The sequence below is a fragment of the Pristiophorus japonicus genome, chromosome 15 (assembly GCF_044704955.1).
Source record: "Pristiophorus japonicus isolate sPriJap1 chromosome 15, sPriJap1.hap1, whole genome shotgun sequence".
Taxonomy (NCBI): Eukaryota; Metazoa; Chordata; class Chondrichthyes; family Pristiophoridae; genus Pristiophorus; species Pristiophorus japonicus.
In genome coordinates, this window is record NC_091991.1 from 152,075,054 (window position 1) to 152,097,829 (window position 22,776).

A 22,776-nucleotide genomic window follows, 5' to 3' on the forward strand; every position below is an offset into this window, starting at 1 on the left:
GGTCACTGTTGTAATGTAAGAGGGGCGGCAGTCAATTTGACCACAACAAGTCCCCACCAACAGTAATTTGATGATAACCAGGTAATCTGTTTTTTCAGCGATGTTGGTTGTAGGGATAAATATTGACCAGGACGCCAGGGAGAACTCTCCCTGCTCTCTTCAAAGTATTGCCAAAGTAATGGCTCCATCCAGTGCCTCCCCACAACCAGCACTGTTGAGATCATAGCTCAGCATCAGTGGAGGTTTATCAAAACTGTGCCCCAGTAGCCCCTGGCACAACATGTTGATGCCGTCATGCATTGCACCACCAAGTTACCCGTCACGGATTAATCAAGGACAGTCAGCATGGATTTGTTAAGGAAAGGTCATGTCTGACTAACTTGGTTCAAGTTTTTGAGGAGGTAACAAGGAGGGCCAATAAGGGTAGCCAGTTTGATGTAGTCTACATGGATTTTAGCAAGGCTTTTGAACAAGGTCCCACATGGCAGACTGGTCAGAAATGTAAAAGCCCATGGGATCCAAGGGAAAGTGGAAAGTTGGAACCAAAATTGGCTCAGTGGCAGGAAGCAAAGGGTAATGGTCGACGGGTGTTTTTGTGACTGGAAGGCTGTTTTCAGTGGGGTTCTGCAGGGCCCTCTGTACAAGGTTCCTTGCTTTTTGTGGTGTTTATCAATGATTTAGACTTCAATTTAGGGGGAATGATTAAGGAGTTTGCAGATAATACAAAAATTAGCCATGAGGTTGATAGTGAGGAAGAAAGCGTAGATTGCAGGAAGATATCGATGGACTGGTCAGGTCGGCAGAAAAGTGGCAAATGGAATTCAATCCGGAGATGTGTGAGGTAATGCAATTGGGGAGGGCTAACAAGGCAAGGGAATACACAATAAATGGTAGGATACCGAGAAGTGTAGAGGAACAGAGGGACCTTGGAGTGCATGTCCACAGATATCGAAAGGAAGCAGGACAGGTAGATAAGGTCATTAAGAAAGCATACGGGATACTAGCCTTTATTAGTCGACGCATAGAATATAAGGGCCCATGACCTGGACGCCCATTTTTCACGCCACAAAGTGCACCTAAAAAAAACTTACAGATTCTCCGCCCCCTGCTGGTCCTCTGGAGCCGGGGGCAGCGCAGCACGAGCTGTAGGGGGCGGAGCTAGGTCCTTGCGCCGAAAACAGTGCCGGGACCTCTGCACAGGCGCGCTACAGTGGGCGCGCATGTGCAGTAGCTCCAGGCACCCAAAACTGTGTGGGAGGGGCCCGAAGCATGCAGCCCCTAGCCATGGCCGAATGGCCTCACTGGGGCTGCGTGCATAAGGCTCCTCCCACGCCCAGCTCCTGCTTCCTCCCGACCCGACTCGACTCCCGCTTCCCCCCCCCGCCCCCCCGGACCGGACCCGACCCAACCTGACCCGACTCACGCTTTCCGCCCCCCCCCCCCCCACGCCCCCGGACCGGACCGGACCCAACCCCCCGGACTGGACCCGACCCGCGCACCTCTCCCCACCCAACCTGACCTCCCTCCCCCCCCCCCCGACCCGAACCGAACCGACCTCCCTCCCACCACCCCCCCGACCCGACCCGTGCTCCCCCCCTACCATCCGACCTGACCTCCCTCTCCCTCCCTCCCTCCCGCCCCCCCCCCGACCCGAACCTCCCTCCCTCCCTCCCACCACCCCCCCGACCCGACCCGCGCTCCCGACCGCCCCCCCCCCACCCCCCTGGACCGGACCCGACCCCGACCCCGACCCGCGCTCCCCCCGACTCGACCCGACCTGCGCTCCCGACCCCGGATCCGACCCGACCCAACGCCACCTACCTGTAAATCTGGCGCTGGGGACGGGCCCTGCCCGAAGTCTTGGGCCCGGCCGAGCCCGGCCCGTTCGGCCTCCCTCCCCCTTCTCCTTCCCCCTCACTTCTCCTTCCTCCCCTTCTCCTTCCCCCTCCCCCCCTTCTCCTTCCCCCCTTCTCCTTTCCCCCTTCTTCTTCCCCCCTTCTCCTTTCCCCCCTTCTCCTTTCCGCCCTTCTCCTTTCCCCCCTTTCTCCTTTCCCCCTTCTCCTTTCCCCCCCTTCTCCTTCCCCTTCCCCCCCTTCTCTTTTCCCTTCTCCTCCCCCCCTTCCCCTCCTCCTCCTCCCCTTCCCCTTCTCCTCCCCCCCTCCCTTTCTCCTCCTCCCCCCTTCCCCTTCTCCTCCTCCCCCCTTCCCCTTCTCCTCCTCCCCCCTTCCCCTTCTTCTCCCCCCTTCCCTTTCTCCTCCCCCCCTTCTCTCCCCCTCCCCCTTCTCCCCCTTCCCTCCCTCCTCCTCTGCCTCCCTCCCTCCCCTCCCTCTACCTCCCTTCTCCCCCTCCCCTCGCTGTCAGAAACACAGACACTGACAGACAGAGAGTGAGAGACACACACACACAGACAGACAGAAAGATAGAGACACACTGGGGGGGGGGGGGGGGGGGGGGGGTGGCATCCCCGGTGCTGCAGTCGGTAAATAGAAAATGTTTTATTTATTGATTTAAAAAAAAAATTATTTCTTATTAATTTTTTTTGATTGATTTATTGGTTGATTTATTGATGTTTTTATCATTCATTGTTGATGATGGCTCTTTATTTGTAAAACTGAAGTGTTTAATGTTTGTAAACTTCCTTTTAAAACCCCCCCCCCCCCATTCCCTACTCCTGATTTGTAACCTACGCCTGATTTTCTAAAGTGTAGACAAGGTTTTTACAAGCGTACAAAAATCTTCACTTACTCCATTCTAAGTTAGTTTGGAGTAAGTTTTCACTGCCAAAACTTTGAAAACAGGCGTAAGTGGCTGGACACGCCCCCTTTTGAAAAAAAAATTCTGTTCCAAAGTGAAACTGTTCTAACTGACTAGAACTGGAGCAAACTAAATGCCGAGAATTTGAATTTCTAAGATACTCCGTTCTACACCAGTTGCTCCAAAAAATCAGGAGCAACTGAGGCCGAAACTTGGGCCCTAAGAGCTGGGAGGTTTTGCTTAAACTGTATAAAACACTAGTTAAGCCACAGCTAGAGTACTGCTTACAGTTCTGGTCACCACATTACAGGAAATATTTGATTGCACTAGAAAGGGTGCAGAGGAGGTTTATGAAGAAGTTGCTAGAGCTGTAGAATTTTAGCTATGAGGAAAGATTTCATAGGCTGGGGTTGTTTTCTCTGGAACAGAGGATGCTGAGGGGAGACCTAATTGAGATGTATAAAATTATGAGGGGCCTGGATAGAGTGGATAAGAAGGACCTAGTTCCCTTTGCAGAGAGGTCAATAACCAGGGGGCATAGATTTAAAGTCATTGGTATAAGGATTAGAGGGGAGTTGAGGAGAACGTTTTTCACCCAGAAGGTAGTGGGGGTCTGGAATTCACTGCCTGAAAGGGTTGTAGAGACAGAAACTCTCATTACATTTGAAAAGTATTTGGATCTGCAGTTGAAGTGCAATAACCTACTGGAAAGTGGGATTAGGCTGGATAGCTCTTTTTCGACCGACACAGACATGATGGGTCGACTGGTCTCCTTCTGTGCTGTAAATATCTGTGATTCTATGATTTTTCTCCCTGGTAATGCTCACATCATGTCCTGGAGATTAATCTGAAATTCCTGCGCTGAGAACATAAGAACATAAAAAATAGGAGAAGGACTTGGCCATACGGCTCCTCGAGCCTGCTCCGCCATTCAGTAAGATCATGGCTGATCTGATCTTGGCCTCAACTCCACTTTCCTGCCTGTTCCCCATAAGCCTCAACTCCTCTATAGTTCAAGAATCTGTCTATCTCAGCCTTGAATATATTCAATGACCCAGCCTCCACAGCTCTCTGGGGTAGAGAATTCCAAAGGTTCACGACCCTCTGAGAGAAGAAATTCCTCCTCATCTCCGTCTTATATGGGCGACCCCTTATTCTGAAACTATGACCCAATGGGCTGGATTTTCCGGTCCTGCCTGTCTCTGTTTTCGCCCCAGAGGAGCGGCAATGGCGGCGGTGAGCTCTTCTGGGTGGGCGGCCAGCTTCCTGCGCCCAGCTGGTGTTTTCGGGGCCGGTCTCGGCAGGGAGCGGAACATTACCGTCCGGAAGAGCCAAGCCGGTGTGCAACGACCCTGGTAGCGACACCGGCTTGATTTTTGAGGCCCGTCCGACCTGTATCGCCCTGTAGCACTCCCTGCCAGGACTGCCTGTGAAAACGGGCAGTCTGAACTATACCGGCTGCAGTGAGGTGAGTAATGTCCACCTCAGGTAAGTGTGATTGTTTTTTCTTTCCTTTTGCGATTTATGTTGTGGTAGCATGGGCTATGTATTGGGAATGTTTTTTGATAGTTTTTTTTCACGGCCTTCCTTCGCGCTTCACCCCACACTCAGGGCCCAGCTGCCCAATTTTGCTGACTGTGGCGCAAACTATTCCTGGGCGCAAACTTTACCGCCCCAGAAATGAGCAAAGCTGAAAATCCAGCCACTCGTTCTAGATTCCCCCACGAGGGGAAGCATGAGGTGAGTCTCTGCCCAGAATGACGAGGGTACCATTGCAGGTGGCTTCTGGTGCACAATGCCAGGTACAGGTAGACGGAGTTCCAGCTGGTGCTAGGAGCAGTGATTAAGGTTCAGACCCTTTCTTTCTAGGACACACACAAGCCACCAAGAAAACAAACAGATTTGCCATGCTTGTTGCAGTTTCAGTGTTTTATTTTATCTTTCAACCTCCCTATTTATACTCTGTCATGAGCCAAATTAGAAGTCTCCCCTACTAACAGGTTAAAAAATAACTTATTCTTGTGAATAGAACAGAGCAGCTTCCTTTTAAGATGAGATTTTAAGATCACCCCACCATGCTCGTCAACATAAGTTGCCTCCCGGGACCAAAAACCAACAACAACAAAACTTACATTTATATAGCGCATTTAACATAGCACACATCCCAAGGTGCTTAATAAGAACATGCTAAGAGTGGAAGCAAGTCTTCCTTGATTCCAAGGGACTGCCTATGATGATGATGATGATGATGATGATGATGAATAAGAACGATATCAATGAAAAATACTTTTGACTCCAAGCCACAGAAGGAGATATCAGGACAGATGACCAAAAGCTTGGTCAAAGAGGTAGGTTTTAAGGAACATCTTAAAGGAGGAGAAAGAGGTGGAGAGGTTGAGGGAGGGAATTCCAGAGCTTAGAGCCAAGACAGCTGAAAGCACAATCTCCAATAGTGGAGCGATTAAAATCGGGGATGCGCAAGAGGCCAAAGTTGGAAGAGCGCCGAGATCTCGAGGGCTTGTAGGGGCGGATGAGTTTACAAAGATAGAGAGTGGCAAAGCCAGGGAGGATTTGAACACTGTACCAGGATGAGAATTTTAAAACTGAAGCGTTGTCGGAACAAGAGCCTGTGAAGGTCAGCAAGCATAGGGTGATGGGTGAACGAGACTTGGAGTGAGTTAAGATATGGGCAGCAGAGTTTTGAATGAGCACAAGTTTATCATGGAATCATAGAAATGTATGGCCATTTGACCCATCATGACTGTGCCAGAAGGGTGGAAGGTGGGAGGCTGCCAAGGGAGCATTGGAATAAGGTAACAAAGGCAAGGATGAGGGTTTTAGCAGCAGATGAACTGAGGCAGGGTCAGAGCCAGGTGATGTTACGGAGGTTGAAGTAGGCAGTCTTGATGATTGAGCAGATATGTGGTTGGAAGCTCATCTCAGAGTCAAACACCAAGGTTGTGAACGGTCTGGCTCAGTTTCAGACAGTTGCCAGTGATGGAAGCAGTGATTAGGGAATGGAGTTTGTGGGGGGGACCAAAAACAATGGTTTCAGTCTTCCCAATATTTAGTTGGCGGAAATTTCTGTTCATCCAAAATTGGATGTCAGACAAGCAGTGTGTCAAATCAGAGACAGTGGAGGAATCCAGTGGTGATCTCGAGCTGATTGTCGTCAGCATACATATGGAATTTGATGTTGTATTTTTGGATGATATCACCGAGGAGTAGCATGTAGATGAAAAATAGAAGGGGAGGGCTCCTGAGGTAACGGTGCGGGAGTGGGAAGAGAAGCCATTGCAGGTGATTCTCTGGTTATGATTTTAAAGATAAGAATGGAACCAAGGAAGGGCTATTCCATCCAGCTGGCCGACGAAAGAAAGGCGTTGGAGGAGGATACTGTGGCCAACTGTGTTGAAGGCTGCAGATAGGTCGAGAAGGATGAGGAGAGATAGTTTATCATGATCGCAGTCACAAAGAATATCATTAAGGATTGTTTCAGTACTTGGCTGCAGTAAAATCCAGTACAAGTTGGTGCTAAATTGATCTTCTCACTCAGAATGGACCTGTTAAGCAGCTAGCATCTGAAGTGGAAATGGAAATCCATGACTGATACATTTGGAGTACTCATCTGAAAGAGAAACTGCTCGCTGCCTCTTTTTTCCTATGATAATTGGTACAACAAATGGACAAGTGCCCCATTTCCCAGCGGTGCTTTCTCTCACCTTCATGAGCACATAACCTCCTGAAAAATACAATTCAAAAAATTAGAAACAATTGCATGTTTATTATGCGTTGAAGATAATTATTCTGTTTAAGCAGCAATGGATGACACTAGACATGGCTGGAATCATTACTCATAGAAGGAATGTTCAAAGTAATTGCATTTGATACTGAGTAGATGTTCTTTGGCAAATGATCATCTCAGATAAGATTTAGTAAAAGATTTCTATCACGAGGTGGCCAAGTGACACAAGCTACTGACAGGAAAAAATTGCCCTTTTAAACAGAGTGTGATTAGGGCTGGCTATCACTTAGAGCCCCTATCCTCAGGTCTAAGCCCAGCAATTAGATGGAGATGCATTGCAAAGCAAACTTCTCTACCTCAAGGGAGGAAAAGGGATTTTGTTTCATCTTCCCTGGTATGTGTTCCACACAAGCCTAACATAAGGCAGCATTGAAATTCATTGTGGATTACGTCAAAACGTAGTACCGATACGAATACATGAAGGTTTTTTGCATCATCTGACAGGAGCTTGCGCATTACCAACTTAGGTGGGGCTTACAGATGGTGTATTGGGGCTCCAACATGGTTGCCATGGTGCAGTAGGATATGGCTTGACCCCGTGAGTCCCCGACATAGTGAGCTGCTAATTTCAGCCAACCACTGGGAGAAGCACCGAGCCTGGTCCAAACAGGAAGGGAGGACATGGGCCACTCATGCGCACCTCCTAGCAGCTTAAGCAGGGGCCTGAAGAAAGCCATTTGCTGACTTGTCAGTGGGGCAATGATATGTAGCACTCAGGAAACCTACAACTGCAAAGAGAAAGTCATTTTAAAACAGGGATGAAAGAACAAACGAAAATGGAACCTGATAGGATCCCTGATCTTAGGAACATAGGAACAGGAGTAGGCCATTGAGCCCCTTGAGCCTGTTCTGCCATTCAATGGCTAATCTGTGACCTAACTGCATATATCTGCCTTTGGCCCATATTCTTTAATACCTTTGGTTAGCAAAAATCTATCAATCTTGATTATCATTTGGATAATACCAACAAGCATAAAGGACATCCAAGTGCTTGAACTTGCATCTTCATATATAATTTAAATAATTCTTATTCCGCATCTAATTGGCTGTTAAGTGTTTCTATAAATTCATTCTGATTGCAGTGTTAATAAATTAGAACAGAAGATGCTGATAATTAAATTGCACTTAATCACTTCGTGGCCTCCTCTGCTATTTTAGTCATGGTCTCCATATGTTGCATTTTCTTAAATTTCCTCTAGCTCTCCAAAAAAAAGAGCCTTTCTGGTACTAAAGGTTAGCGATTTAATTATTTTAATGTCAAATACAACCAATGACACTTCAAAGTCTGACACTTCTACCAGTGATAGAGTTGAGCAAGACTTTGTGACAGTTGCTTAAAGCATCTCACAACTTATTGCTTCTCTAAAAGAATTGACCCATACCGTGGCAATCATTTACAGAAACATTATGTATGCTGCCTCGAGCAGTCACCTTTCCCCTTCTGCCAAGAATCAGAAACGATGAGGGACTTCAGTTATGCGGCGAGATTGGAGAAGCTGGGGTTGTTCTCCTTGGAGTAGAGAAGGATAAAAGGAGATTTGATAGAGGTGTTCAAAATTCTGAGGGGTTTTGATAGATGGGGAGAAACTGTTTCCAATGACAGAAGGACCAGAGGATGCAGATTTAAGGTGATTGGCAAAAGAACCAGAGGCAACATAAGGAAACATTTTTTTTAACACAGCGAGTTATGATGATCTGGATTGCACTGCCTGAAAGGGTGGTGGAAGCAGATTCAATAGTAACACTTAAAAGAGAATTGGATAAATACTTGAAGGGAGAAAAGTTACAGGCCCATGGGGAAGGAGCAGGTGAGTGGGATTAATTGGATAGCTCTTTCAAAGAGCCGGCACAGGCACAGTGGTCCGAATGGCCTCCTTCCCGGGATGGTGGGACTGACCTATCAAGAAAGACTGGATCAACTGGGCTTGTATTCACTGGAGTTCAGAAGAATGAGAGGGGACCTCATAGAAATGTTTAAAATTCTGACGGGTTTAGACAGGTTAGATGCAGGAAGAATGTTCCCAATGTTGGGGAAGTCCAGAACCAGGGGTCACAGTCTAAGGATAAGGGGTAAGCCATTTAGGACCGAGATGAGGAGAAACTTCTTCACCCAGAGAGTGGTGAACCTGTGGAATTCTCTACCACAGAAAGTATTTGAGGCCAATTCACTAAATATATTCAAAAGGGAGTTAGATGAAGTCCTTACTACTCGGGGGATCAAGGGGTATGGCGAGAAAGCAGGAAGGGAGTACTGAAGTTTCATGTTCAGCCATGAACTCATTGAATGGCAGTGCAGGCTAGAAGGGCTGAATGGCCTACTCCTGCACCTATTTTCTATGTTTCTATGTTTCTGTGTTTCTGTGTTTCTGTGCTGTATCATTCTATTATTCTAATTTAATTTTTACTCTCAACACATTAGTTGTGCTTTTCTCTAAACCCACTAACAGGCACACCTGGATTTTCGCAGAGTGCTCTCTTGGAGTTTGGACAAGGTTTAACTAATCCGCAATTGAGTAGCATAAAATGGAGTTTATGTCGAGATTAAGGTTGAGGGAGTTCAGAAAATACTGAAACAAAGGACAGGAAAAGACCAGCTGGTCCATCTGGCCTGTCCCATACGATCACGTATGCACACTGTGTTCCCATCCACCACCCCACCCCACAATCTCGCATGAGAGACAAGAACAAAAGAAGAGAAACAAGTTGGTTTTTAGGCTTAAAAAACCTCTGGAAAATTCCTATCCGCCCCCCAAAACTGATCAAAAGGGTAATATTGGCCATGAGTAAACAAGGAAGTGAGATTGCTGATATTGTACTGTCTTAGCAGATTTGCAATTGTGGTACCCTATTTTATCAATCTTTCATTTTGAAGTACACTTTTACACCAAAGTGCATTTACATGTTTAGCAATAGCTATTTGACTGTGACTTGAACTATTAGGGCTGACCGCTCTCTAATGATTTCTCTTGTATCGTTGCAACGGGCATGATTTTCTGGTCCAGAAAGCTGAATATATTGAAGTAGAACTGCGGAAATGTAAGGAACCCAGAAACAAGCAAACTGATGAATTGTCTTTGCTTCAGGTGCACACACTTAACAGTCAAGTCCAATTAACTCACTAGTCTAGCCTTGCATTTATAAAGCCATAACCTCAGGAAGTTGCAAAACACCTCACACCCTTTTGACGTGTCACCCACCGATTTTTGTGTAAACAAACATGGCAGTTGGTTTCTGCAGTGCAGGATCGCACACAGCAAATGAGGTAAATGCACCATTTAGTCTGTTTTGACAATGTTGTTTGAGGAATAAATGTTGAACAAGAAAATTGGATATATATCCTTAAAAGGGAAAATAATGCAGGGCTATGGGGAAAGGGAGAGAGGAGTGGGACTAGTTGGGTAGCTCTTTCAGAGAGCCGGCACGGGCATGATGGGCCGAATGGCCTCCTACTGTGCTGTATGCTATGAAGACACTGAGAATACTCCCTTGCCCATCTTTCAATAGATCATTTATGTCCCTCTGAATGGTTTGAACTTAATTCCTGAATTAAGGTTACCGTTAAAACAGTAAATATTTACCCGAGCAGAAATGTCTCCCAGTGTATCCCCTTTTTTAATGCTCAGCAAACTCAGTACAGTCAATCCAGTCGCATATTTTTCCTGGAGACAGTGATTTGACTCTAATTGCTTTGCTGTTTAAAAAAATGTCTTTATGAAATGTTTCCTGTTGGTTTTCTTCAGATTGAATTGCTGAGTGAACAATGAAACGGGTTGTGGCAATAATGATTTGTAAGTTGGTTATCTGCAGCAAAGTTGCCAAGACTGAAGTTTGTACAAATCCTCATCCAAACATGATTCCGATTAGAGCATGGCGTTTCCTGTCAGATCTGCTTATCAAAATTTAGCCATGTGCAGATACTTTTCATATGGACCTGAATAAAAATTGCACCTTTTGGAACCCATTTCTCATTCAGCGAAGGTAGTCACTTTATTTACATTTTTGTCCCTTTCTTATTTTTATTTTGTGCTCTCTCTCAATCATGTTTAGTTTTTTAATTTAATATGTGTGTTCCACATTATGAGGGGTTTTGATCGAGTAGATGAGAAGAATCTGTTTCCATTGGCAGGAGGGTTGGTAACCAAAGTCACAGATTTAAGCTAATTGGCAAAAGACCCAGGAGGGAGATGAGGAGAATTTTGTTTTCAATGCAGCGAGTTGTTATGATCTGGAATGTGCTACCTAAAAGGGTGGTGGAAACAGATTTAATAGTACTTTCAAAAGGAAATTGGATACATATTTGAAAAGTAAAAAATTACAGGGCCATGGGGAAAGAGCGGAGGAGTGGGACTAATGGATAGCTCTTTCAAACAGCCAGCACAGGCTCCTGCTGTGCTGTATAATTCTCTGATATGTTGTTTATTATTCCATGGACGAGTAGTTGGGCAGTCTACTTTCTCACAGGTCTCTGCCATTGTTGCCCTCAATTTCCCAACTCCACATTCTCTCTCCCATCTTGAACCCAGAAGGTTGTGAGTTCCACCCCACACCAGATAATTCAATGCAGTGCAGGGGAAGTGCTGGATTGTTGGAGGTACCGTTCTTTGGATGAGACATTAAACTGAGGTCTTGGCTGACTGTTCCTGTGTTCAGGTAGACATTAAAGATCCCATGGTGCTATTCGTAGAAAAGCAGGGAGTAGGAAAGAAAGTTTGTAGTGCAGAGGAAGAGGATCATATAGCAAACATCTGACTGCCTTAATTGTATCAACAAATCTACTTTGCAGCACTTTCTTTGGGATGAGATGTTAAACCAAGGCCCTGTCTACCTTCTCAAATCGGCATAAAATATCCCACGGCACTATTTCTAAAGAGCAGGGGAGTTCTCCCCAATGTCCTGGCCAATATTTATCCCTTAACCAACTCCCAAAACAGATGATCTGGTCATTATCACATGACTGTCGCGTTTCCTACGTTACAACACTTCAGAAAAGTACTTCATTGGCTGTAAAGTGCTTTGAGACGACCTGAGGTCAGAAAAGGCGCTATATAAATGCGAGTCTTTCTTTTCACTTATGTTATCCAGCTGACATGGAAGGTGTCTAGCCTCACCCTTCCCCTTCTGTCAGATCTGACAGGACTACGTCGTTCAATTGAGCCTGTTTTTCTCCTGCCTCTCGTACAAAAACAAAATGCCACCTATCGCACCTGGTGTTCTGATCACGCTGAAGCATCCTGAGGCAACTTTATCTCAGCTTGCAACTCATAAAAAAATTCCACTATTAGAGGTACTAACTGCAGCTTTATTAAATAGAAACGGCACATGCCATCTTCCAGCCCTTCCAACAGCTGCTGTTTTTGGCCTTTTGCCAAAGCTGTCTCTCATAACTTCATTGAGTTTTCCCTTCCATCTCTTCTCTATACCAATCGGAGAGTTGCCAGCTCCCCAGGGGAGGTCGGGAATATCGTTCAGCATATTAAGTGTATATTAAATGAGAATAAATATTAGTCCCCTTTTTCTTTTACTTCACTGTAGGTTGGCTTAAATTTGCTCAGTGTGGTTTCTGTGAGATCAAATGTTATTCTTAGTCGTGCCCAAATTAGGAGTAAATTATAAAGAAAGAACTTGAATTGATGTAACACCTTTTATGATGTCCCAGGTGCTTCACAACCAATGAAATACTTTTTTTTGGAAGTGTAGTCACTGTTGTAATGTAAGAAATGCAACAGCCAATTGTGCTCAGCAAGCTCCCACAAACAACAACGTGAACGTTTTTGTAATGCAGCCGAAATTCCAAGAGCACTTTATAAACTTGGTAGCAATGTTATTAGAAAGTGATGCGACTGCCCGCTCACTTGTAACATGAAGGAAATAGTCATCCATGAAGCAGAGCTCTGCTCATACTTGTAAGGATAGATCAACAGAACTTACTCTTGGTAGCAGAATGCAATTTGCAGCCCCTGGCCATTCACAAAATGGTAGCACACTATAACTACAGTCTGACTATACGAGAGGCCTCAGGATCACAAATTGAATAGGGCTGCATTCAGTTTTTACATGCCAACGGTTGAAACCTAAAACTACAGATTTGGAACCTTGTTATACCAGGGATTTATTAAAGTCAGTGCAATCAATAGAGTGAGTGATGCAGAAGAAATTGTTCTGGACTTAAGTTCAAATGGTTTCTGACATGTTTTTTAAAAATTATTCATTCTTGAGCTATGGACGGTGCTAGCAAGGCCCCCAATTATTACCCTTGAGAAGGGGGAGGTGGGCCGTCTTCTTCAACCGCTGGTAGCGGTTTTGATACAACTGTGTGTCTTGCTAGCCCGCTTCAGAAGGCAGCTACATTGATGTTGGACTGGAATCACATGTAGGCCAGACTGGGTAAGGACAGCAGGTTTCATTTCTTAAAGCACATTTGTGAACCTGTTTGATTGTTACAGCAGTCCCACAGCTTCATGGTCACTACTGATACTAGCTTTTTATTTCCAGATTTTAAAAAAACTGAATTCATATTCTCAGACTGCTACAGTGCTATTTGAACATACGTTCCCTGAATTATTAGTACAGAACTTTAAAATGGTTGACTAATTTTCTGTTGTGTTTGATATATGCCAGGTAGTTAATTTAAAAAGAACAATGTTCTCATTGTTCTTACTGTGAGAGGTGCACTGAGGCATCAGTCATGCTAATGTGTGCAAACAGCGCAATAGCACGTTACAAACTATTCCACCGCTCTCTTGGCTGGCCTCCCAGCCTCCATAAACCTGAGCTCATCCAAAACTCTGCTGCCCATATTTTAACTTGCACCAAATCCCATTCGTCCATCATCCCTGTGTTCGGTGACCTACATTGGCTCCCGGTCCGGCAACATCTCAGTTTTTAAATTCTCATCCTTGTTTTCAAATCCCTTCATGGTCTTGCTGCTCCCGATCTCTAGAACCTCCTCCAGCCCTACAACTCTCTGAGATCTCTGTACTTCTCCAATTCTGGCCTCTTGCACATCCCCAATTTTCTTTGCTATAACATTGGCGGCTGTGCCTTCCGCCGTCTAGGCCCTAAACTCCGGAATTCCTCCCTTAACCTCTATGCCTCTCCACCTAACTCTCCTCCTATAAGACACCCCTTAAAACTTTCCTCTTTGGAGGTAGGTATACAGTGGTTTCCCCAGAGGTCGGCACTAGGACCACTGCTTTTCTTCATATATATTAATGACTTAAACTTGGGTGCACAATTTCAAAATTTGGAAGTATAGTGAACAATGAGGAGGATAGTGATAGACTTCAAGAAGACGTAGACAGGTGGAATGGGCAGACACGTGACAGACGAAATTTAACGCAGAAAAGTGCAAAGTGATACATTTTGGTAGAAAGAACGTGGAGAAGCAATATAAACGATAGGGTACAATTCTAAAGGCGGTGCATGAACAGAGAGGCCGGGTGTATATGTGCACAAATCATTGAAGGTGGCAGGGCAGATTGAGAAAGTGGTTAAAAAAGCATATGGGATCCTGGGCTTCATAAATAGAGGCATAGTCTACAAAAGCAAGGAAGTTGTGATGAACCTTTATAAAACACTAGTTCGGCCTCAACTGAAGTATTGTGTCCAATTCTGGCACCGCATTATACGAAGGATGTGAAGGCCTTCGAGAGGGTGTAGAAAAGATTTACAAGAATGGTTCCAGGGTTCAGGGACTTCAGTTACATGGATAGACTGGAGAAACTGGGGTTGTCCTCCTTAGAGTAGAGAAATCATGAGAGGTCTAGACAGAGTAGATAGGGAGAAACTGTTCCCATTGGCAGAAGGATTGAGAACCAGAGGACACAGATTTAAGGTGATTGGCAGAAGAACCAAAGGTAACAGGAGGAAAAACTTTCTTATGCAGCGAGTGGTTAGGATCTGGAATTCACTGCCTGAAAGGGTGGTGGAGGCAGACTCAATTGTGGCTTTCAAAAGGGAATTGGATAAGTACCTGAATGAAAAAAATTTGTAGAGCTCTGGGGAAAGGGTGGGGGAGTGGGACTAGCTGAAGTGCTCTTGCAGGGATGCCGGCACAGGCTCAACGGGCTGAATGGCCTCCTTCTATGCTGTAACCATTTTATGATTTCTATGATCTACCTCTTTGATCCAGCTTTTGATTGCAGGTGTCCCTTATCTCCATATGTGGCTCTGTGTCAAATTTTGTTTGATAATCGCATCTGTGATACGTTTTACTACATTAAAGGGGCTATATAAATGCAAGTTATTGTTGTTGAATGATGCTTTTGCATTGCTTGTTGATCAGCAGAGGCCAAATAGATTTCCTGATAACATACATGTGTTATAAAATGGCAAAAACATGCATCTCTCTTTATTCGGGTCATATATCTTGTGATAGATTTAATAGAGGCTTAGACCAACACCTGTATAATGTGATTGACTTGAGCCCCTCTGTTCCTGTTCAATGCTCCATGTGCTTTGAAGTTTAAGATTGATCCTGGTCTTTGAATTTCCACTGTCAAACTTGTTAACCACTATTCCCTCATGCTCACCAGTTCCTGGAGAAAAATGTCCTCAGTCGTCTTGCTGACTAAAGGGAACCATCCCTTCTAACTCACTGCGGTCTATAGGAACTGCATCCTGCAAGTTTTGCTGCAGCAGAATAGCATCTGATCATATATAAGAATATGTATTGGCCCCTCCAGCCTGCTTCGCCATTCACTAAGATCATGGCTGATTTTCCACCTCAACTCCATTTTCCTGCACTATCCCCATATTCCTTGATTCCCTTAATGTCCAAAAATCTATTAATCGCTGTCTTGAATATACTAAACGACTGAGCCTCTACAGCCCTCTGAGGTACAGAATTCCACCACCCTCTGAGTGAAGGAATTTCTCCTCATCTCAGTCCTAAATGGCCGACCCCTTATTCTGAGACTGTGACCTCTGGTTCTAGACTCCCCAGCCAGAGGAAATATCCTTCCTGCATCTACCCTGTCAAGCCCCTGTAAGAATCAGCAGCATCAGAACTGCACCAGTATTTTTTGGCTATCAACTGCAGCAAATGTATGTGACAGACCTGCTAACACACCCACATTTACACACTCACTATCACATACCCTGTATCACCAAATCCACTCCCAGTGCAGTACTGAGGGAGGGCCACACTGTCAGAGGGGCTGTCTTTTGGATGAGACGTTAAACTGAGGTCCCCATCTGCCCTCTCAGGTGGACATAAAAGTTCCCGCAGCCACTATTTTGAAGAAAAGCAGCAAGAGTTCTTCCCGGTGTCCATGCCAGCATTAATCCCTCAATGAGCATCAACAAAAACAGACTATATGGTCATTAATCTCATTAATGTTTGCACTAATGAAGTACTTTTGAAGTTTAGTCACTGTTGTAATTCACTTGCAAAGTTTAAAATTTTATGAAAGTTTTTTTTAAACAAGAAAATGCTTATGGAAAGGAAATGTACAGATTAATTATGGAGCAGCGTATACCAGCTGGGTTTACTAAATTTCTTTGAAAAAGGGAAGCTTGGGAATTGTACACTGCAGCCCTTGAAATCGCTGCAGCAGCACTATAAAATAACTGGTTAGTGTGCACGATCTCCTGCATGCTCGCCCTGACTAGAATTCTTAAGTTCCAAATTTGTTTCAGAATGGCTGTGTACTTAAAGTCACATCTGAGGTTTCTGCACGAGACTTGTATTCTGAGAAGTCAAAATATTGAGAACTTGTTTCCACTCCCGGTCAGTAACCAGAGGACACCAAATAATTAGCAGAAGATCCAGGGGGGAGTTGAAGAGAATCTTATTTATGGAGCGAGTTGTTATGATCTGGAATACACTGCCTGAAAGGTGGTGGAAGCAAATTCAATAATAACTTTCAAAAGGGAACTTTCAAGAAGGCCCTGTCTGCCCTCTCAAGTAGACTTAAAAGATCCCATGACATTATTTTGAAGAACAGAATGGGAGTTATCCCTGGTGTCCTGGCCAATATTTATCCCTCAATCAACATCACTAAAAAACAGATAATCTGGTCATTATCACATTGCTGTTTGTTTGAGCTTGCTGTGCGCATATTGGCTGCCATGATTCCGACATTACAACAGTGATTACACTTCAAAAATACTTCATTGGCACTAAAGCACTTTGAGACGTCCTGAGGGCATGAAAGGTGCTTTATAAATGTAAGTCTTTTTAAAAATGTTGGTACATACTTCAAGAGGGAAAGAAATGCAGTGCTGTGGGGAAAGAGCAGTGAACTGGGACTCTGGATAGCTCTTTCAAAGAGCCGGCACAAGCAGGATGGGTTGAATGGCCTCCTTCTGCGCTGCATGGTTCTTATGAAATACGATTTTTTGTGTTTACTCACTTCCATTTCTTTGTTGTCTTTTTTTTTCAGAGCTTTTAGGATCTGCCAAGAGAGTGAATGTGAACTTTCAAGACCTGGATGGGTAAGTGGATCTATTAGAAAGCGTGAATATGCACTTCAATAACGGGGTATTGCATGAATAAAATTCTGCTCTGTAGCTCGGTCCAGAACTAATCGCAGAACAGTCTAAAGACAGAGGAATTAGAGTTAATATGTTGTTTTAAAATGTAACTGTCATATTTAATTGGAAATTCAGCATTTTCAATACATCACTGCAGAAACAATGTCATGTCCGGAAATTGTTTCCCATTGCATGGGCATGTTAACATCTGTGCATTATTCTGAATGCAGATTACCAGAAGATATGCCACAGTGATGCATCAGCTTTCCCTTTATACTGAATAAATAGAGCAATATTGTGTAGTTTAAGGAGCACTGCATGTACTTGGTCATGTGAAATAATATTACAGAACTCTACATTTAGTGCTTTGTAACCTTTGGCCTAGAAATTAGCCTTGCTAGCACCACCTGTTATCGCCTCCGGGGGCGATAACAGGGCACTAACCGGGTTATGACTGGGCACGGCGATAACATTGCCATATTCGGTGGGAATTTTGCAGTGACGGTACAGCGTCGCACCCTGATATCGCTCCGGACTCAAATTTGCATTCTGCCCTCTGCAGCATTGCCAGGTGGAAACACTGGCAGCTGCAGGAGGCTGGGCACTTTGGGGGCGAAAGCTAAAGGCGAGGTGGCCAAGGTAAGTAAGAATAAAAATTACGTTCTCTCTTGCAGGTTTTTACGTGGGTTCCTGCCCGCGATTGATCAGCCCAGCACTCTGTCTGAGTGCCGGGCTGATCGGGTGGGATCGTGGCTGCCGTCGTGGAGTAGGTAAGTTTTTAAAAATTCCTTTGCAGAGCCTGCGGCGATGGCCCTTCCCTTTAAGGGAGGGAAGGAGCATTTCAAGGCGGCAGTGCTACACGGCCCAGTGTGCAGCGCTGCTCCACTCACCACCCCACCTGCTGCCTGATTTAGCACTCCATTTCCTTCCTGGAGCGCAACCGCCGAATTCTTTAAAAGTTTGAAATCCTCAGCGCCTGGCGAATTTCTCCTCCTTTATCTATCTTTCATATATTGAATTCTGTTTTTGTAAGGGACATTGTAGAACAAGGTACAGCCAGAGATAAATGTAACGAGGACCGATTACACACAAATATGTGTGGCCCATTTTTAGGCGTCCTGGGCGGCTGCCTGAAACAGGTGTTAAGCCCCTTGCATATGTTAATTTAAGGCCTCATTCCTGTTGAAGCAGCCTATTGGTAACATTGGTTACCTACCTGCCCCACTCAGGATTCTTCAACGGCCCAAGTGGCCCCCAGCTGCAGGTTAGGTGGAGTGCCTCTCACCCCCGACTCTATAGGAGTCACGCTTGCCACCCAACCCCCCTCCCCATTGACCGCTCCAACAACCCCCCTCTCCCCTTCCTGGACTGACCTGAGGGTTATTGCCAGTGAGGCCTGAAATTATATTTTCTCTTGAGGTGAGCTGCCCATAGAGAAACGACTGGTTTTGTGAGCTCGGCCCAAATGTGCAGATGAAGCCTGAGGACCAAATTCTGGTGGCCCTCGGGCCTCTAGCTTCCGGGCCCCCAATGAAAATCTAGCCCTTGGTGACATGAACTCTACAGTCTTGATATCCGTATACAGGTGAAATTGGGATTATGGGACATCTGAGACTAGCAGGGTAAGATATTGATTAATGTGGCTTTCTTGATTTATTGACCTGAAATAGAGTGTTGTCTCTTTGACCTTCCTTTCAATGGTTTAATAGAAAGGGAGGTCAATGACTTAATTGAGATTGTGTTTCATGAAAGAGAGGGCAATCGACTTCATATCTCATTCGCAAAAGGGCAATTGAGACTACTTCCTATGAAAAACAGGGCAAAGGAGGTCGCCTCTGACAGAGGGCAATGAAGGTCATATTGCATCACAAAAAGTGCCATGGAAATTCTAGCTCATGATAGAGGCCAATGGAGATCCAATCTGATGAAACGGAAGGCTTACTGTACGAAGATGAGGAAATGGATGTAAGCTCTAGTGGCCTGAGTGTGTACTAAGGCAAGATACCTGTTCAAGGTCCACAGGTAAGGAAACTGTGCAGCATTTATGAATATATTGCAATCGTACCTCATTAATGCAAACTCGCATTGGGGGCATTTTTAACTCTACCCGGCCTGAGTCATTAAAGTGCGAAGATCCCGCTGCCTTCCCACATTAACCTTTCCTGAGTGGGTGAGAGGGACAGCTGCCTTCTTTAAATATGCAGATTGGATTCTGCTGATGTCATCAAGGCCATTTACAGTGGCTAAGCATCAGCTAATTCATTTTGGGAGGAAATAGAAGCAAGGACTGGGAGTACACATTCAATGGAAAGATGCTGAAGGTATGTGGATGAGCGGAGATATTTGGTGGTTAAAACGTACGACTCCCGAAAGTGGACCTGCAGGAAGAAAAATTGGATTAAAAGAATGAAGATTACCAGGCATCTGGTGAGGACAAATATATACCCATCGCCGCCAACCCATCAATTAAACCAGCTATCGATCATGCTAGTTAAATAGCTGTTTCTCGTGGAAGTCCGGTTTGGCAAATCCACATTTCTTCAGCTGTTGTCGAACATTACAAAATGGCAGTGATGAATGGATTTACAGCCAGGCTTCATACCAGCTGTAATGTTTAGCAAATGTTCTTCGTGTGCGAGAGAAATGCAATACCCGCTGACACAGAAGGGAAATTGAACCTCTCTGAATCAAAATAGCATCCAACACCGTTCATTTCAAATGAGTTATGTACTTGGTGTTTCATGCTATTGGTTTGTTAATATGCTGCTAGCCAATGCCATCATTTAGGAAGTATGAATATTTTAATCGTATTGGAATGATTCTGTTACATTTGTTTCAATGACCAGGTAAACTTCAATATTTTAGCCTGTTCCTTTGAATGCTTTGGCCTTAAATAAGTATTACCAGGCAACAGCCACAGGGCTATTGCTTGTGTCTCCATGGAAACACCAGTCACTGCATGCTAGTATTATCTCAATGAAATTGCACCATTATTTCTCACAAAAAGTCCTGTGCAGTTATAAAGAAAAGACATTGGCCGGAATTTTCTGTACCTGGGCGGGTCGGCTGCGGGTGGTCGCTGTGGCAGGTCACGACCCCGTTCCTCATTCCAGCCCGGTCCTGAGATCAACTTTCTGTTAATGGCGCCTATTCAGGCAGCCCTGCGCGTTACACTGCCTTATTAAATGGTGCGGGTCAGATGGCATCATCAATTACACATATTTAAAGAAGCCATGGCCACATTGCATTTGAAGTTATTCATCTAGGAGTGTGCAGGCACTGCACTGCACCATTGAAGTGTTGCAAAGAGTGCTAAACATGGCCGCACAGAGACAGAGGGCTGCACCCAGGTTCTCAGATGACTCCCTCCATATTGTGGAGGGAGTGAGGTCTCACAGGGAGGTCCTCTTTATTATGTTTGTACTGTACCTATGAATGACTCCACGAGGCAATGTGTTGTACTCAAATTGTAGTGACCTTGGTCCTTTATTCCTAACTCCAGAGTGAGGCAGCCGCATGGTGCCTCCCCTTTTATACAGCCCCTGCCGCCAGGGCCGGACAGGAAACCCCGGTCTCCACCAGTTGCACCCTCTAGTGGTGCCAGCATGTATATACACAGTGTAAACCTTATTGATAGTACATCAGGTAAACAAGTCTCCATCTTATGCAACTATACAGTGACTATACAGAGAATATATCTATAGTCTGTATATATAACACTTTTCCCTGCCGATGGGCAGAAGAGATGTCCCCAACAGACCAAAGGAGCCTAGCTCCAAATAGCAGAGGAGGTCAACAGAAGGGATATAGTCAGGAGCCCTGGGTGCAGCGTCACCAAACATAAGCATACCTAGCACCAGCACAGAGATGCACACCTCGGTGGGTCCCACGTGAGATAGAGTAGTGTTTTCACTTGATGTCTCACAACTCACAAATGAGCATGAGCAGCTGGTGGAGTCAGGGACAGCAGTGGAGATACCTTTCTGGAGAGCACAGGACGATCCCAGCTCTGCCCAGCTGGATGCAGATGCTGAGCCTGGAGTGGGGGGGCGGGCATCCAGAAAGAGGGCTTTTCTGGAGATGCAGCAGGAAGTACAGGAGGCTTTGACAGGTTTTGTGATTGCAATGTCTGCAAATGTGCAGAGAATAGAGGAGTCCATCTCCAACATTAGCCATAAACGTTTCAATGATCTCAATAGATCAGGAAAGGTGAGTGCAAAGCCACACTCAACTTCATCCTGCTGTGCCTCTCATCACATCCCCATCACTCTGCCTTCCCAACCCTACTCCTGCACATCCTTACTCACACCAACATACCTTGCATGTCCACCCATCCCTCTCTGTCTATCTGCATTATCACATCCCCATCAGACTAACCACCCTTCACACTTGCCCTAATCCTAATGCAATCATACCAACTAACAACACACAAGGAGGCCACTTGGCATTGCCCTCCCACTCCATCATAGTCACCCTCTAAAGATATAAACCATCCATTCCTTACACTCATTCCATCACTCTCATTCAACCTTCTCTTATTACCATCCTTTCCAGGAAAATAGACCCCACAATAAGAGGGAGAGAACCTGAGCTGGCCCTCTATCATTGGCCACCCTAACAGCAGCAGAGGAGGTTGCCTTGGAAGTGTCAGGTTCATCAAGAGCCCCCTACCCCGTCCAGGACGAAGACAAATCCTCAGAGGAACCTCCAGCCTCTGAGGGTGCACTATCACCAGACATAAGCACACCCAGCACCAGCACAGAGATGCACACCTCGGTGGGTCCCACGCGAGATAGAGTAGTGGTTTCACTTGATGTCTCACAACTCACAAATGAGCATGAGCAGATGGTGGAGACAGGGACAGCAGTGGAGATACCTTTCTGGAGAGCACAGAATGCTCCCAGCTCTGCCCAGCTGGATGCAGACGCTGAGCCTGGTGGGGGAGGGGGGAGGCATCCAGAAAGAGGGTGTTTCTGGAGGTGCAGCAAGAAGTACAGGAGGCTTTGACAGGTTTTGTGATTGCAATGTCTGCAAATGTACAGAGAATAGAGGAGTCCATCTGCAACATTAGCACCATCGTGTTGCAGATGATGGCAACTGACGGCTCTTCCATGGATAGGAAGGTCACCTACATAGATGGCTATCTATGGAGAATAGATGGCAGACACTCTCGAAGAGGGATGGCAACGTAGACGTGGGTTCCCATGGCCCCATTTATGTGCAGGAAGGTGCTCTGCAGCTCCTTGCTTGCAGGGAAGTGCAGATGGCCCATGAGAGGGATGATGGTGAGAGGGGACATGGAAGTGTGGGCTCCTCTCAAAGCGCTCATACCTCTCCTCTGTTGCCTCCCCCAGTCAGAGCCCCAGATGGCTCCACGGATCGCGATGGCCAAGGCTGCCCCTGCACAGTCGCAGGAGGAGCAGATTTTGGTGGAACCATCACAGGCTCCAAATCCCAGAGAACATCTGCCAAAAGTGTCTAAGCAATCGCAGCAGGGAAGTGAGCAGGCTGCTTCTACCTCTGCTGAAACCATAGGGATAGCACCTTGTAGAAGCACACGTAAGAGAAAGGTGAAGCACAAGTAGATGCCCGTTCAGTGATACTGGCTTCATCAGTGGCAAAGTTGATATAATTGGCTGACTTATCAAAGAGGGCAATGGTGGCCTGTTTGATGCAGCTGTGGGCAGCTGACTGCAAGATGCCACAAATGTCTGCTGCAATCCCTGGAAGGAGCCTGAGAC

The 22,776-nt window shown here is 45.7% G+C and overlaps 1 protein-coding gene across 1 annotated transcript in view; it reads left to right on the forward strand.

Moving 5' to 3' along the window:
* The window catches only part of caskin1 (CASK interacting protein 1), a 711,174-nt gene that overhangs the window by 431,855 nt on the left and 256,543 nt on the right, over positions 1-22,776 (forward strand). Inside the window, exon 2 of the mRNA XM_070856774.1 lies at positions 16,945-16,996. Coding sequence (XP_070712875.1) covers positions 16,945-16,996 — 52 coding nt within the window. The remainder of the gene's footprint in view (positions 1-16,944; positions 16,997-22,776) is intronic.